Genomic DNA, 14,960 nt, shown 5'->3' with positions numbered 1-14,960 from the left:
TAAAGGTTAAAGGAAGTTTTTTTTTCTGGGTGCAAAAGAAACATTTTCAAGGTCTTAAGTTAGCAATTTTAAAACACGAGGGCACTGAGTCACTAGCTGGTGGCTTTTTCCCTTCTCTGCCTTTACTAGGTTTATGGCATTTTCTATGCCACGTCCTTCCTTGACCTCTACCGAAACCCTAGGAGCTTAACCACATCACTCCACAACAAGACAGTCATTGTCAGCAAGGATGAGCAGTATTTGTTTCTGGTAAGTTTTCGGCACCAGGGAAGCATGAGTTCTGGTATTTAAAGGAGACTTCTTAAGCCTTAGCGCTGCTGAGTTCAGCCCTAGGATGGGGGGCCAAGGTACCTGGATTCATCTTCTTTGTAAGTTCCCAAAGCCAGTTTTCTAAGTGGAGCTTGGTGGTGGTGCATTGGTCACTTGGCAAATGAGTCACTCATTCAGATAAATAACATGCCTTCATCAGAGTCCACTCCTAGAAATCTAGCATCTGTAGTGTTCCAAGTACGTATGGTAAGATGTGGAGAAATGTATGTGGGGTTGCCCTGTTTTGCTTTCTACTGCTGAGATGGACACTATGACCAAAAGCACCTCATCTTACAAGTTAGAGTCCATTGCTGAGGGAAGTCAGGGCAGGAACTAGAGGCAGGAGCTGATGCAGAGGCCTCTTGCTGTTTGCCTCTTCAGGCTTGCTTAGACTGCTTTCTTATATAACTTGCTGCCTCCAGTGGGCTGGGCCTTACCCCATCAATTATCCATCAAGAAAACACCCCCACAGACTTTCCCACAGGCTAAACGATGGAGGCAACTTCTCAACTGAGGTCCCCTCTTTCCAGATGACTCTGGCTTGTGTGAGCTTAACTGAAAAAATATAGCTAATACATTGGCCAGTGTTACTTGTGAGAACAAACGATTAGGTACAACCTAAATCTTTCAGGAAAAGATGGGCAAAATAAATTATGGCTTATCTGTGGAGTAGAATATGGAACACCTGTCCAAAAGAAGGTGGTAACGAATGTACCCGTATGGAAAAATATCCAAATCTGTATCATTAATTTTTGGAAGGGAAAGCATAGTTGTATGAAAAAGATTTTTTAAAAGATAGGCTGCACATACCCGTGGTTGTGTGTGTGGTGTGATATCTATGCTTATATGTGTCTAGAGCATTTGTGAGCAGGGTAGTATTTTATATTATTTTGTGCTAATTGAATTTTAATTGTGATCATGTGTCATTAGCTCATTGAAAAGCAGTTTAACAGGTTTGTTATGAGCCCACATGGCATTGTTTCTCCTGCGTGTGCTTGGGCCCTAGGTCCGGGTGTTGGTCCCTTACCAAGGGCCGTCTTCTGACTACGTTGTAGTGAAGATGATCCCAGACAGTCGGCTCCCACCTCGTCACCTACACGCAGTTCATATAGGCAAAACCTCAGCAGTCATCAAGTGGGAATCGCCCTACGACTCTCCAGACCAGGACTTGGTGAGTCAGTGGGTCGGGATAAGGTCAGTAGGCCTCATCCCCATTTCTGTGTGGTCAAAGACCGATCTTCTGAGTTGGCCCTCCTCCATTATTCCCTGCCACCATATTTCTTTGTCCTTCCTCAGCTATCCACATCCCCTTCGTTAACCAGAGCTCGGCACACGAAGGCCTGCAGGCCAAATCCAGCCTATGAAATATTTTTTATAAAGTAATGTTTAATTGGAACCAAGCCACACCCACTTCTTACTTATGGCCTGTATCTGTTTTTGTGCCACTAGCAATAGATTATTTGTGGGTGAGACCCTAAGTCCTGCGAAGCCTAAAACACCCACTGTCTAGACTTTCTCAGAAAGTTTGGTATACCTTGCTTTAAAAAGAAAAAGAGGAAGAAGAAGAAAAAGAAGGAGGAGGAGGAGGACAGGACATGGATACTAGAAATATGCACACTCTTCCTTACTCTGGACTTCTCTGTCCCTCGTCCCCTACACCCCAGCAGTGTGGTTCCCTCTTCGCTGCTGATTCTCATATTCTTCTAGTGATCGAGTTTCCTGTGTGTCTTACATGTGTCCTTCCCTCTACACTCACCATATGAGAAGTAGCCTGAGAAAGAGCAGGTGTGGCTCTAACATACAAAAAGCTAGGGTTTAACATCTATCTTCATCCATGGTCTTCCTTCTAACAGTATTCAGGAACTGTTGTCATGGTGAAGAGACAGATACCTAGCTGCTAATGCCACTCTAACCATGGCTTTCCCTGCCAATGCCACAGTACATCTTTCACTGCTCATGCCACAATGAGTGTGCATTGTGTACACATTTCAGTTTCCTCCCCAATTTTCAATTTCCTCTCCTTCCTTTTCTACAGTCCTACTTCCCCTTTCTCCCTTTTCTTTTTTATCTTCCTTTCTCCTTTCTTCTTTCCCTTTTGTCTTCCCTTTCCCTGCCCACCCCTTATGTAGCTGATACTTGTGCATGTAGTTCTGCAAGTGAATACTTGTTATAAGATGGACCCTGGATCCCCAGAGACTTTCCAAAGGACGTTAAGTCAGACTTTGAGGCTCAAAATAGCCAGCCCCATGCCTGGGTTCCATTTAGTCAACCAACTGCACATTGGAAGTATATGAGAAAAGATTGTGTCTGTATGGAGCACACATAGACATTATCTCTTGTTATTATTCCCTGAACAAGGTGGTATGTCAACTGTTTCATGGCTCCAGCTATTTGAATGAGAATACATGAGCCCCCCATAGGCTCACATATTTGACTGCTCAGTCGCCATGGAGTGGAACTACTTGAAAGGATTAGGAGGAGGTGTGTCCTTGTTGAAGGAACTATGTCACCACAGGTTTCAAAAGCCCACAACAGGGAAGGCTTCCTTTCTCTCTCTCTCTCTCTCTCCTTGCCTCCCTCCTTTCTTCCCTCCCTGCCCCCTCTTCAAATCAGGATTAAAGCTCTTAGCTAATGTTCCAGAACCATATGTACAGCCATGCTCCCCACCATGATGATAATGGACTAACCTCCAAAACTGTAAGCAAACCTCCAGTTAAATCTTTTCCTTTACAAGAGTGGCCTTGGACATGGTATCTCTTCACAGCAATAGGACAGTGACTAAAACAATGGCATTTACATTGTGCAAGGTATTGCTAACAATCAGTAGTTGCTATAAAGTAAAAGGCCTTGCTTCTGACTGCAACTCAGAGCCTCCCTCTGTCTGTCTTAGTTCTATGCAATTGCAGTGAAAGATCTGATAAGAAAGACGGACAGGAGCTACAAAGTCAGATCCCGCAACAGTACTGTGGAATACAGCCTTAACAAGCTGGAACCTGGAGGAAAATACCATATCATTGTCCAGCTGGGGAACATGAGCAAGGATTCCAGCATAAAACTCACCACAGGTAAGACTTGCTGCGCAGTAAGCGGCCACATCACTGCTGCCTTGGCACAGAGGACAGCCATAGCATCTTAGGACACGCAAGCACTGTCCTCCCCTGTCCATGCCATAGTAGACCCAGGCAGGGTTGCGGGTTTTCCTGGGCTGTGGTGAAGGGACCATGGGCTGAGAAAGACTCTTATTTTCTGTATTCTCAAAGTCTTTCATAAATATGTATAAATATCTATAAATATATACTAAATTACATATAGTATATATTTATATTTACATATAGTATATATTTATATACTATGTAATAAATATATGTATTTATAAAAGACTGAAAATACATATTTACATATAGTATATACTTATATACTATATAATAAATAAATATAATATATATTTATAAAAGACTACAAGAATACATATTTTTATATAGTGTACATATTTGTATATTATATATAATTTAAAAATATTTAATATATATTTATAAAAGACTTTGAGAATATAAAAAGATAAGGGAACATACATATACACATACACACACACACACATATATATATATGTATATATATATGTATATATACAATTTGAGGACTTGAACTCAGAGTATCTTGAATGCTAGGCAAGTACTTTATCACTGAGCTAAATCCAGGCTCTCTGAGTCTTTTTCACACTTCCATCCCTTAGTGGGTCTTACAAGAGACGTGTTCGGGAAAGTTAAGAAACTCAGCAGTATTTCCCTAGGGGGCCAAACACTGCAGCTGAGGACCTGGACTGTGTCACAGTGGCCTTCTGACTGACCAGTCATGTAGAATGGAGGGAGACCAGTAAGGAGGTTGTGGGCTAGAAGGTTGCTTAGGTTCCTGTCTGGTGAGTGAGTCATGAACCCAGCTGCCTAGATAGCAAACAGTATCAGTAGTTGCAGTCATGTGGGTCCAGGCCCAGGTGGGCTATTGATGCCTGTGATAGACCTGGACCATTCTCCATGTCCTCCTCAGAGCGTTGTTCTCCCTCCTTGTTCCTTGCTGCCTGCCTGCGATCTATTTTTGTCTGTCCTTGAGTCCCTGGGGGCTATAATTTTAGATACTGTCCAAATCTCATGGTTAAAGGCCTAGTAACAATAACAATAGGTACCATACTGAGCAGTATCCATGTTTTGTTTCTCCGTTATCCCAGCCTTTGGATGCTGGGGACATTGTGCATCCTCTTTTTCTAGATAAGGAAACAAAGGTTTTGGTATATGTCTACTAATTTTAAGTTGCTCAATTTTTCATTTTCAGTTTCTTTGTCAGCACCTGATGCCTTAAAACTCATAACAGAAAATGACCATGTTCTTCTCTTTTGGAAAAGCCTAGCTTTGAAGGAAAAACAGTTCAATGAAACCAGGGTAAGTTCCTTGAGCATCCTCAATGCCTTTGGACCTCTGGCTGCAACTGTGTTTTAGAGATGAGTTCATTAACAGCTGGCTGGCAGACAGGGTGAAGAAAGATGGTGAGCATCAGACAAGGGTGACTATGAGAATGAAAGGACCATTTGCTGATTAATAAAGTGCTTATGCTGCCCACTAAACTCAAGGACCTCTGCACCCAGCATTTGACAGTCACACACTTGTCCTCGGAAGAAAGAAATAGGTGGGAAACTCATGCTCATGATGCTTCCTTAAGCAGATTGTGCTTAGCATTGGAACCAAAAGCTCGGCCCTTCCTTGTCCTTTTGGCTGTTAGGCTGTGGTTGTAGCACCAGGAAGCTGAGCCACTCCCTCAACCTAACTCCTTGTCATTGTCTCCCCAGAATAATAAGAAGGAGCAAGAAGTACATGAAGATACTTTTTTGGCTTATGAAAATATATTTTGTCATTGTCAGGGCAGTACGCTGTCCACCATGGGAAGGAAAGAGGAGTGAGAGCCAAGAGTTTTGCCCACAAGGGTGGACTCATTATTGAGTGGAGCTGGCCTGGTCCCCTTGAAAGCAAAGTATGAGGAAAGTAGGACTATGATGATACAGCTGTGGTCACCTGGGGGAACAGTGGAGGCAAAGAGCCCAAGGGTTTAACACAGTATGAGAGCCACGCTCAGGTACACATTGAAAGTCCTCACTGGCTGTGATATCTATATGGTAAATGTCCATAAGAATATCAAATCCACCCAGAAAATACTCCAGTTTTGAAAAAGGTACTGAACAGTAAAGTACTAGAGTAGGGTGAACAGGAAAAGAAAGTTCCCTAGCAAGCTAATGACAAAGACATCAAGCATGCGAAGAACTTTGGGGAAGTAGTGCCAGTGTGGGAAACAGTTGGAGAATGGCACTCTGCAAAGATATATTGGTTCAGAGTTCTGGAAGGCTCTTTGATAATCCTCATCAAAACGCTGAAATGTTCACATTCCCGGATGTGGTTATTCTAAGATTGCTACTGTGAGAAAGCAATGCATTAAAATGTTACATACTCTACTTCATGATAGAAAGAGGAAACATAAATGCCTAACATGAGGACTGTGGAAGGAGAGTAGAGGTAATTGATGCTTGTGTATATTGTTTCATTTTTCATTGTTACAAATTTTGTAACTGTTCCACACTGGATTTACACCAGATGGTAAATAGTCATTCCTGGCTTGTGAGAAGGGGTGTGAGGGCGGGATGCCATGTAGGTCTCAGGAAGCCCAGTTTGGCAGCCAGTTGCCAAGGAGCCTATCTGGGCAGCAGAAGCCCAGCTTTATCTTTAGAACACAGATCAGGGTTCTATTTCTAGTGGAGGGTGCTGACATATGTGTATGACCCCCTCTCCTTCTGGCTCAGACTTAGAGACAGGTCAGTGGAGTATCAACCAAGAGACTGAAAATGTGGTGGACTTCGCTGTGCACAGACCTTGACGCGGGAATGTTTGGAAGGCAGCAGGGATGCTGTGCCCACCACCTTGGTCCTAGCTGACAATTTGGCTCTGGCCTGTCACTTTCCTAGCCCAACAGTCAGGGATTCCCTGAGGCAATGAAAGAAGAGGTTATTTCATACTGTCCTCCTGTGGATAGAGCCGTCAATCTGCTGAAGTGCTTCTATGTCGGTATCAGGCTGTCTGGCTCTGGGATCAGCCTAGAAAGACCTAGAAAGCAAGGAGACAGGAAGTGAATGGCGGTGGTCTTCCAACACGCTGTTCTAGGGAGGCACGGGGTTTCCTTTTCTGATTGCATGTTTCCCAGTCTTGCCTGCACCGGCTGCCACCAGGAGGTGTCACTAGTCAAACCCCTTACTGCAAAGGATTACCAAAATGCTCCGGTTCTTCCAGGCATTGGTTTTGCTGGACACAAGCCGCAAAGTGCCACCTGGAACTTTAAGTATGTGGTGGTTGAAATGGTTCTCCTGCAGCCGTACCTTGCAACTTCCCCTACTGCATGTTATAAGCAGGGAAAGGCCTGTTTTCTGAGGACTTACCATCACAATCACATCATCAAAAGAACCAGCAAGAAACATAAAGTATGTTAGCATCCATAGCCCACAGCAAGAACTCACCTGTGACTGGAGCTAGTAATAAGAACATCAAATCCCTTATTCAAATCTTTGAATGGTTTGGTGTGTGCTTGTTTACAGGGCTATGAGATACATGTGTTTGACAGTGCTCTGAATCTCACTGCTTACCTCGGGAACACCACTGATAACTTCTTTAAAGTGTCTAACCTGAAGATGGGTCATAATTACACTTTCACGGTCCAAGCCCGATGTCTCTTTGGCAGCCAGATCTGTGGGGAGCCTGCCGTGCTGTTGTATGATGAACTGAGCTCAGGTGAGTTGCTGTGTGTTCTGCTCTGAGGAAGGAGAGGGACATTTCGAGTACCGCTTGTGTGCCAAAGAAAGCCATTTAAGGTGCCCATTTAATTGGGTACTGATGTGGTTAATAAATACTTCTTGACCAGCCATGGTACTGGTACAGAAAGTACCGGGATTGCAAGGCACTGCATTGAGTTGGTTTATTAGTTACTTTGTTTTGTTTTTTCTTGTTACTGTGACCAGATATATAACAAGAAGCAGGTTGAGAGTGGTTGGGGGAGATCTAGTCCCTCATGGAGGAGAAGGCATGGCCGAAGGAGTCTGAGGCAGCTGCTTAGGCCTCATTAGCAACTAGAAGCAGAAGTAGAATAAATGTCCAGTGCTTACTTCTCTCTGTTTCCTCCAAGCCCTGAGCTCATGGGGACAGTGCCACCTACATCAAAGGTGGGTCTTCCCCCTCACTATCTGTGAAAAAGCCTCACAGAAACACTTGGAAATATGTCTTGATCTTTCACACTATTGAGTAAATCTAGTCAAGCTGAATGAGAGATCTGTCGGTTGTTCTCTTCTTGGAGCCTTTAATATGTCAATAGACCTGCAATCCTCCATGTCATTAGCTCATCCCAGGATATAAGCTGGCACTTTCTGTCAGGACCTGTGATCTCTATCTTTGGGACACACAGACACCAGCATTGGGCCACATTACTGCTTTACCAAGGAAAAGTTTGCTTCCATTGTGCTAGCTTGACCAGGATTCCAACAAGTATCCTACCACCAGACTTTGCTACCTTTATTTCTAGCTAAGAACTAGGCAGGGCTGCTGTTAAGTGTTTCCTCACAGTGCTTCCTGTGCTGCAGCAGGGGTGGGCCTTCTGCAGAAGAAACATCCTCTTAGAGGATGGACATTTTCTTCTTCTACCTCCCTTTAGGGAGAGTCATGGCATAGTCAGGGCTCTGGGAAGGTCCTGCAGAGAACAAACAACAAAACTCTTGGGAATATACTTTTTCCTTAACCCTGGTTTTAGGCAAAACCAGTTACTACTCTGTGAAATACACATTGGGGAAACCTGTCATGAGGGCCCCAACAGCTGCTTTTAGGAAATGGAGCTGATTGTGATCTCAGAGGTCCAGCCATTCATTCCTCTGAGCTTTACCCAGGGGTATTTCTTTAATTTACCACCTCACCATCGGGATAGGCTGGAAAATATTGATTTCTTGGTGAGAAAATGAAATAAATTTAAATAGAGACATACATACTGAATTGCTAGATTAAGCCTACAAGAAATGGCTATTCTCTGGTTCATTTTGATGGGTACTCTGTTTGCCTGAATCTCTGCTTTCTCTCCGAGAGGAAGCTTCCTTGTGCCATCTCCCCCATACCAGGGTCAACCCCAAGCTCTGCAGAGACTATGCCCAAGGAAAGACCACTCTGCCTCCTTTACTAAAACTGATCCAAAGCTCCATTTTCTGCCCTAAGTTCAGGCTAACCCCAAGATATGTAATGTGAAAAGTTGACTCACTCTCATGACTTGGGTCCCTACTGCAACAGGAGCAGAACTGAAGAATTATCAGGTTATAGACAGCAAAGTGCTTAGGAGCAAGCTTTTAAAAATGTCAACTGTATATGGAAACATTGTTTCTCTTCTTTTTACTTAAGTGAAAGAGGGAAAAAAAACCCATAAAACTTCATGAGCTGTTGAGTCAGTGTTGCAGTAAAGGAATCTCGTTTATATCACTTAACGGAGCTTCAGGTAATTGCAGTGCAGAGTGACTTTGGTGCCAAGTAGAGGGAAATAATTGCAATCTCGTTAATTAGTGGTCTGATTTCACATCCTCTTATGGAAGGCAAGCAAGCGGCCTTAAGTAATAATGCTAATGAAATCAGCGTTGATGCCCCAACAAAGGTCTCCCTTCCAAGAGATTATCTAAATAACCAACAAGGCAGTGATTAGGAGTCTAATGTAATTACTGTATTTGCATGTGCAAGGCCCACGGTGTACAGGCTCATGGCAAGTACTTGAGAAATATCAGGCTTCACGCATGTGCTGGAACATGCCACACAAGAAAAGCAAGCTGTTGTTGGAACCCTTGTAAACCCTGGCCTCCTTTTCTTTCTTTCTTTCTTTCTTTCTTTCTTTCTTTCTTTCTTTCTTTCTTTCTTTCTTTCTTTCTTTCTTTCTTTCTTTCTTTCTCTCTCTCTCTCTCTCTCTCTCTTTCTTTCTTTCTTTCTTTCTTTCTTTTTATTTTGGTGGGCGGGCAGGGCATAGAGAAGCTGCCTGGTCCATCCTTTTCTGGGTCACTGGCAGGGGATGTTGCCTCCTCAGGTGGAGATACAGCAGCGGTCCAGGCTGCCAGGTCTACTGATGTTGCAGCTGTTGTGGTTCCTATCTTGTTCCTGATCCTGCTGAGCCTGGGTGTCGGCTTTGCCATCCTCTACACCAAGCACCGCCGTCTACAAAGCAGCTTCACTGCTTTTGCCAACAGCCACTACAGTTCCAGGCTGGGCTCCGCCATCTTCTCCTCTGGGGATGACCTGGGTAAGTAGCCAGGGGTGCCAGGGGCAAACACCACAAATTGGGAGATGTGACCAGGGAAGACTTTCAGCTTACTCTTTCAGGTCAGGGATCACTCAAGGTGTCTGGGATCTTTGCTTTTTCTTGTTTCTAAATCAAAACACTACATTCCCTTTAGTTGTGTCCTTCTGGCCCCAGTCAGGGGAGATATGGAAAAGGGCCCTTTGAACAGGGAGTACTAGGCTCTGGGTTTGAATATCCCTCCACTCTTTTTTAAAATCCTCAAGTGTGCCCATCTGACCCTGGTCTAATCCTTCCTCTGGAGAGCTTCAAGACAAGTATGGCATCTGCAGTCAGCCACACCTTTTTTTATGATTATTGCAGCCTGTGTAGGCAGCTAACTCTGTGGTGGTGATTCACAGCAAGGAGAAGGGAAAGCTTTAGATTCCCTATGAGAAGTTTTTGCATGCTGCCAGCCCGAAGCAGAGAGAGCTAGGAGCCAGTTCATGTAATAAAGTGGCTGTGGGAAAGGCTTCCCCAACGCTGAGGTGCCAGGCATGAGTTTGTGGGCTTGCTTCTCCTGTAGACCAGTTGTTGCTGCTTTTCTGTCCATCAAGCAGAGTGTTTTCTGCTCCAGCAATCATATGAGATCACCTGTACTCTGTTGCCAGCTCTGTTTTTTTTTTTTTCTTCCTTGTTAATTAGCAAGCACCTGGAGTGCCTTGAATGACTAGGGTGGCTCCTTTCGGTTCACCTATTGGGATGCCATTCAGTACTCACTAAATGCCAATCAACAGGAGCCTCAGACGGACAGCCATGGAAACTGGGAAGCTGCCCTCAGAATTTTTATGCCCCCTCCCCAATCTCTGTTTCCTCAGAGCAGTTCAGATTCAAAAAGGGGGGCGGAGGTACCTCAAGTAGGAGAGGCCAACTCCATATAGCTGTAGGAGGTAGAGTCACCTTTCTACAGATTTTACTTCAAATGATTATTAAAAATAAGTGTGGTCACTTAGGATGGGGAGAGGATGACCTGAGCATAGCAGAGGAAAGCCGCTCTGGGGTTCGGGTGTAGTTCGTAGTGTTGGTTCAGGTGGGGTTGTTACAAGCTTGTGGGCAGGGTGGTGGCATGGGGCATTTACAATGCCAGAGGAACTCACCAAGGCCTGACTGTTTTATCTCCAGGAGAGGACGATGAAGATGCTCCTATGATAACTGGATTCTCAGACGATGTCCCCATGGTGATAGCATGAAGGAGTTTTTCTCATTAGAAACCAAATGGTGTAAATATTTTATTTGATAAAGATAGTTGATGGTTTATTTTAAAAGATGCACTTTGAGTTGCAATATGTTATTTTTATATGGGCCAAAACCACACACACACACACACAAAAAAAAAAAAAAAAAAAAAAAAGGAAAGAAAGGAATGAATAAACTTTGTAGTATCAACTGTGAACTTGAAACCAGGTTGATCTTAGTGACCACATTGCTTTGATTTGACACTGATGTCGTTGTACAGGGCTGTGCTTGCTGGGCATGCTTCTGAGTCTGTGAGATCATTTTGGTTCACTCAATTCTTTTTATTTTTCTAAGACACAGAAATGTATTTAATAAAAACTTCAAGAGAGAGTGATGGGTGGAGTACATTCTCCTTGAAAACTGCTCAGATTTTACATCTTGTTTGGATTTAGTTTACATAAGTGTGTGGGTGTCTTGTGGGGGAAGGTTCTTGTTCTGTTGTTTTTGTTAATTTATTGGGACTCTGTATGAGGCCATCTTTTAGTGGCTGTCTGAAACCCCATATGTTAAGGGCCTCTTGCCCATCAGGGTCGGGGTGGGAGAGCAGGAGCAATCTGTTCTTATTTGCTCGAGTGTCAGTGGCAGGTCTTTGGCAGAGGAGAATTCTGGGTCAGTGCTAGAGTCCATTTCAACTCCACTGCAGCCTGGGAAGGCCTGCAAGTGGCAGACCCCTGTCTTCTAGGAATCTGTGGACTATTACTGTGCATGTCTCTGTACAAAGAGTACCTCTAGAAGCTGCCAAGTGATAACACTGCTTTCTTATACACTGGGATCATTGTCACTTGAAAAAAAATTATTGTGGTTGTGGGAGAAAATTCTAGATCTGTGCCAAGATAGATATGCATTGCAAATGTGGTCTGCCATGCCTCCATTTTAAATTTGAGTTTCCCTTTTGTTCTTTACTCACCACCAAAGAATCTCAAATGTAAAATTGTATATTGGGTTTGAACCACTGAATTGTCCTCAAAAGTCCATACTGATATATGCAGTCGTTTTGAATTTTGGTCAGTGCCTTCTCTGGATCCCTCCTCTTTCCTTCCGCCTCCATAGCCTGTGTCCCCCTCTCCCCCCATCCATAGACAGTGTTGTAGGCATCGCCAGGGATGGAGGTGATCGAAACATGGAGACTTCTCCATCAGCAGATTTGTTCATTTGCCTTCTCTGTGAAACACCATGTGTGTCTGAACTCTGCTCCTACCCTCTCACTCCCAGCCCCCTGTTATTTCATGTCATGACCACTTGGAAGTTCTGCGGACTCCTCTGTGGCCTCAACCCACCCATCAGCCCGGCGTGTAGGCACCGATATCCAGCGTGTCGTGACTTGGGCTGTATGAACAGTCTCACTGAGGATTTCCTCCCAACGGAAAAAGCAGCAAGCTCTGCGAATATCCCAAAGTTATGCCTCTGCACACATGTTTTCTATATGCAAGTTGTATGAAACCTGCCTCCTTTTCATGTAATGTGCCGCCCCCACCCCCACCCTCACGAGTGCTTGATTTCTTTTAACTGAAAATATCATTCTTGGGTGGTAATAGAGTCTCAGTTTACTTGAGGATTGTTTGGAAAATAAGAGCCAACATTTTTTAGCATATACATGTCTAACGAACGAGTATTTTGACCTGTAGATACATAGCGTGCTGTGTGGCTGTAGTTCCTAGTATCAAATGCTAGGAATAAGGAGTCTTCTTACAACTTATTTTTCTCCTCTTTTCTCTCACCCTCTTTCTCACTATCTTTCCCCCAGACTGGAATTTCTTTGGCTTTATCTTGTCTTTCTTTGAAGTTTTGTTCATTGTTCCTCCAGTTCTACCATCTCCACTTAAATAAAGTCTTTAAGTAGCTGAAAGATTAACAGTCTGGTGGGAGGTAAGCCATTGAATCGAACCGCTAGGAAAGTATATTATCTCCTTTTCTTTTCCTGCCAAGTTTTGGTGGCATTTGTAGGAGCTGGTGTAAAAGGCTCTGAGGCATTGTTTTCTATTATTCTTTCAGGCAAGCCTTTTCACAGAGCATATGTCTCCAGCAGGCAATATGAGTTGTTGCCAAGCGTCAAGACCAGTCTCCAGGGCCTCCCGATGCTGAACCATAGTACTGTACAGACCCCCCCATCCCCTGCTCCTCAGAAGATGCACTGTGCTGTTTGAAAACATGTAGCCATTTAAGGCTAGTGTATTTTATATAAATAGAAGAGCTGAGGTCCTGAAGACCAAGCCAGATAGATGCAGCTATGTGTAAATTGTATATTTTTTATGGACTTCTCAAGCACGCACTCCTGTTGCCCTCTGCTTAGCTTTGTGGAGGTTTTGATGTCTCCATGTCATGTGCCAGAGTCCAGAGGTTGGGGTGACAATAGGAAAGGAAAGCGAAGCTATGTGAGGTCTTGGAAAGTTCCCACCTCACAGGGAATGGGATGTCCCGGAACACCGGTGCTCCATTTCCTGTGCATTGTGTGTAAACTGATTTTTCTCCTTCCTATAGTGAATACCCTTTTGTGGGGCATGGGTCTGTGTGGATGTAGTGGCAGAGGAGAGTCCCTCCAGGGACTCTGGAGAGCGGCCACATCTGAGCAGACAGGTGAGATGCTCCATCGCCGCATGGTGCCTGGCAAGCTGGAGAGCTCAGCCTGCTGTTGGGCAACTGGCTGGCACTCTGGCTTTGGGGGGCATGGCTCCTGAGGCTCCACCTCTGATTGCATCACTAGGCATGATTGCAAGCTGGCAGGGGACACACACTGGCGTGTTTTCTCCTTTCTAGAAGGCCTGCTAGAGTAAATCATACTCTCCAAGGTATAGAACAGGCCCCTCAGAAGGCACTAAGTGTCTAGAAGACAGAAAAGCCAGGGATTTGTTGAGCTCCATAGAGATAAGCACCCACGAACCTCACCTTCAAACATTACCCTGTGGCCAACACAGCTAGTTAGACTATTTCTCCAGTTCCAAATCCCATCTCATAGTTCTCTGTCCGATGAAGAGGGCCATGGTGAGTTCCTGAGACGTGAGCAGAGAGGTGAAGGGTCTTTTCAGGAGAAATTCAGGCATAACTAAATTGAATAACACCCCCCCCCATCACAGCTGTAAGAGTCGACTCTAAACTCTACAGAGGCTTCCTCGTGTTGGGAGTACATCTCGACATTCCCATGCTGTTTTCCTTAGTCGGAGTGTGTGCTGTCTTTCAGGTACAACTTTTGTGTAATAAAAGCCAGAGCATTAAGTTTATATAGACTACTTTCTATGCAAGACTGAGATGCGGAATAGGTAGCAAGAGATGCGCCCCGTTGGCTACATAGATGAGAAATCATTCTCAGATGGAATCCCACCGCCGAATGTGGCTGAGGGAGGATCGGTTGCATGTATTTCTGCCCACTCATTTTGAGCAGCCATATTATAAATTTAATCACCAGAGCGGAGTGATAGGCAACCCAGGAATGGTATTAGTTTCATGTGTAATAATGGCAACGGGCTGAGCGTGAATGCCGGAGTGGAACATTACCCTCAGATATTCCATGTCACTCCTCATTTAAAGACTCTTGTGAAGACTTATTAAACACTTTAGGCAAAGTCAGAAGTATCTGCAGCAAAATAAAGACCTGTCCTGCTCTTATTTAAAGTGAAACACTGTGTACTTGTTTCTCTCCAAAGTAAAATTAGTATTTATAACTTCAATCGCCTTGCTAGGTTTCCAAGTCACTGATTTCTGCTGAAGATTTTACTACATTGTTGCACAATTTTAAGATAATTTGTCTTGGTGTCAACTTTTTTCACTGAATAAAAACTTAACTGGGTTAAAAAAAATAAAAATGCTGCCATCACCTATTTAAATATCCACTGTGTGAGTGTTTTGTTTGTTTGTTTTTTGTTTTGTTTTTAGTGCAATAAAGATGGATAACACAGTCTCCAAGCACCAGCTAATTTGTCTTTTTGAAAGGGGTGTTTATGTCATAGAGGAGAGAACACTAAGCCCTGGGAAAATTTTGTTATTAAGAAGCTGGTCTCAGATGGTGGATCCCTGAAGAACACAGTGTCTGCGGGCTGGCTGACACG

General features: G+C 44.0%; 1 protein-coding gene across 2 annotated transcripts in view; it reads left to right on the top strand.

Moving 5' to 3' along the window:
- Sorl1 (sortilin related receptor 1) overlaps positions 1-14,532 on the top strand; it is a 166,560-nt gene extending 152,028 nt beyond the window's left edge. For both annotated transcript variants that reach the window (XM_055621821.1, XM_055621819.1), the window contains 7 exons: positions 130-249; positions 1,316-1,480; positions 3,200-3,374; positions 4,636-4,742; positions 6,935-7,127; positions 9,436-9,648; positions 10,807-14,532. In XM_055621821.1, the coding sequence (XP_055477796.1) occupies positions 130-249; positions 1,316-1,480; positions 3,200-3,374; positions 4,636-4,742; positions 6,935-7,127; positions 9,436-9,648; positions 10,807-10,874 (1,041 nt within the window). In that variant the 3' untranslated portion in view covers positions 10,875-14,532. The remainder of the gene's footprint in view (positions 1-129; positions 250-1,315; positions 1,481-3,199; positions 3,375-4,635; positions 4,743-6,934; positions 7,128-9,435; positions 9,649-10,806) is intronic.
- Positions 14,533-14,960: the final 428 nt, after the last annotated feature.

Source organism: Psammomys obesus, unplaced genomic scaffold (assembly GCF_907164565.1).
Source record: "Psammomys obesus unplaced genomic scaffold, mPsaObe1.curated_primary_1811, whole genome shotgun sequence".
NCBI classification, from domain to species: Eukaryota; Metazoa; Chordata; class Mammalia; order Rodentia; family Muridae; genus Psammomys; species Psammomys obesus.
This window is presented reverse-complemented; position numbering and strand designations above follow the sequence as displayed.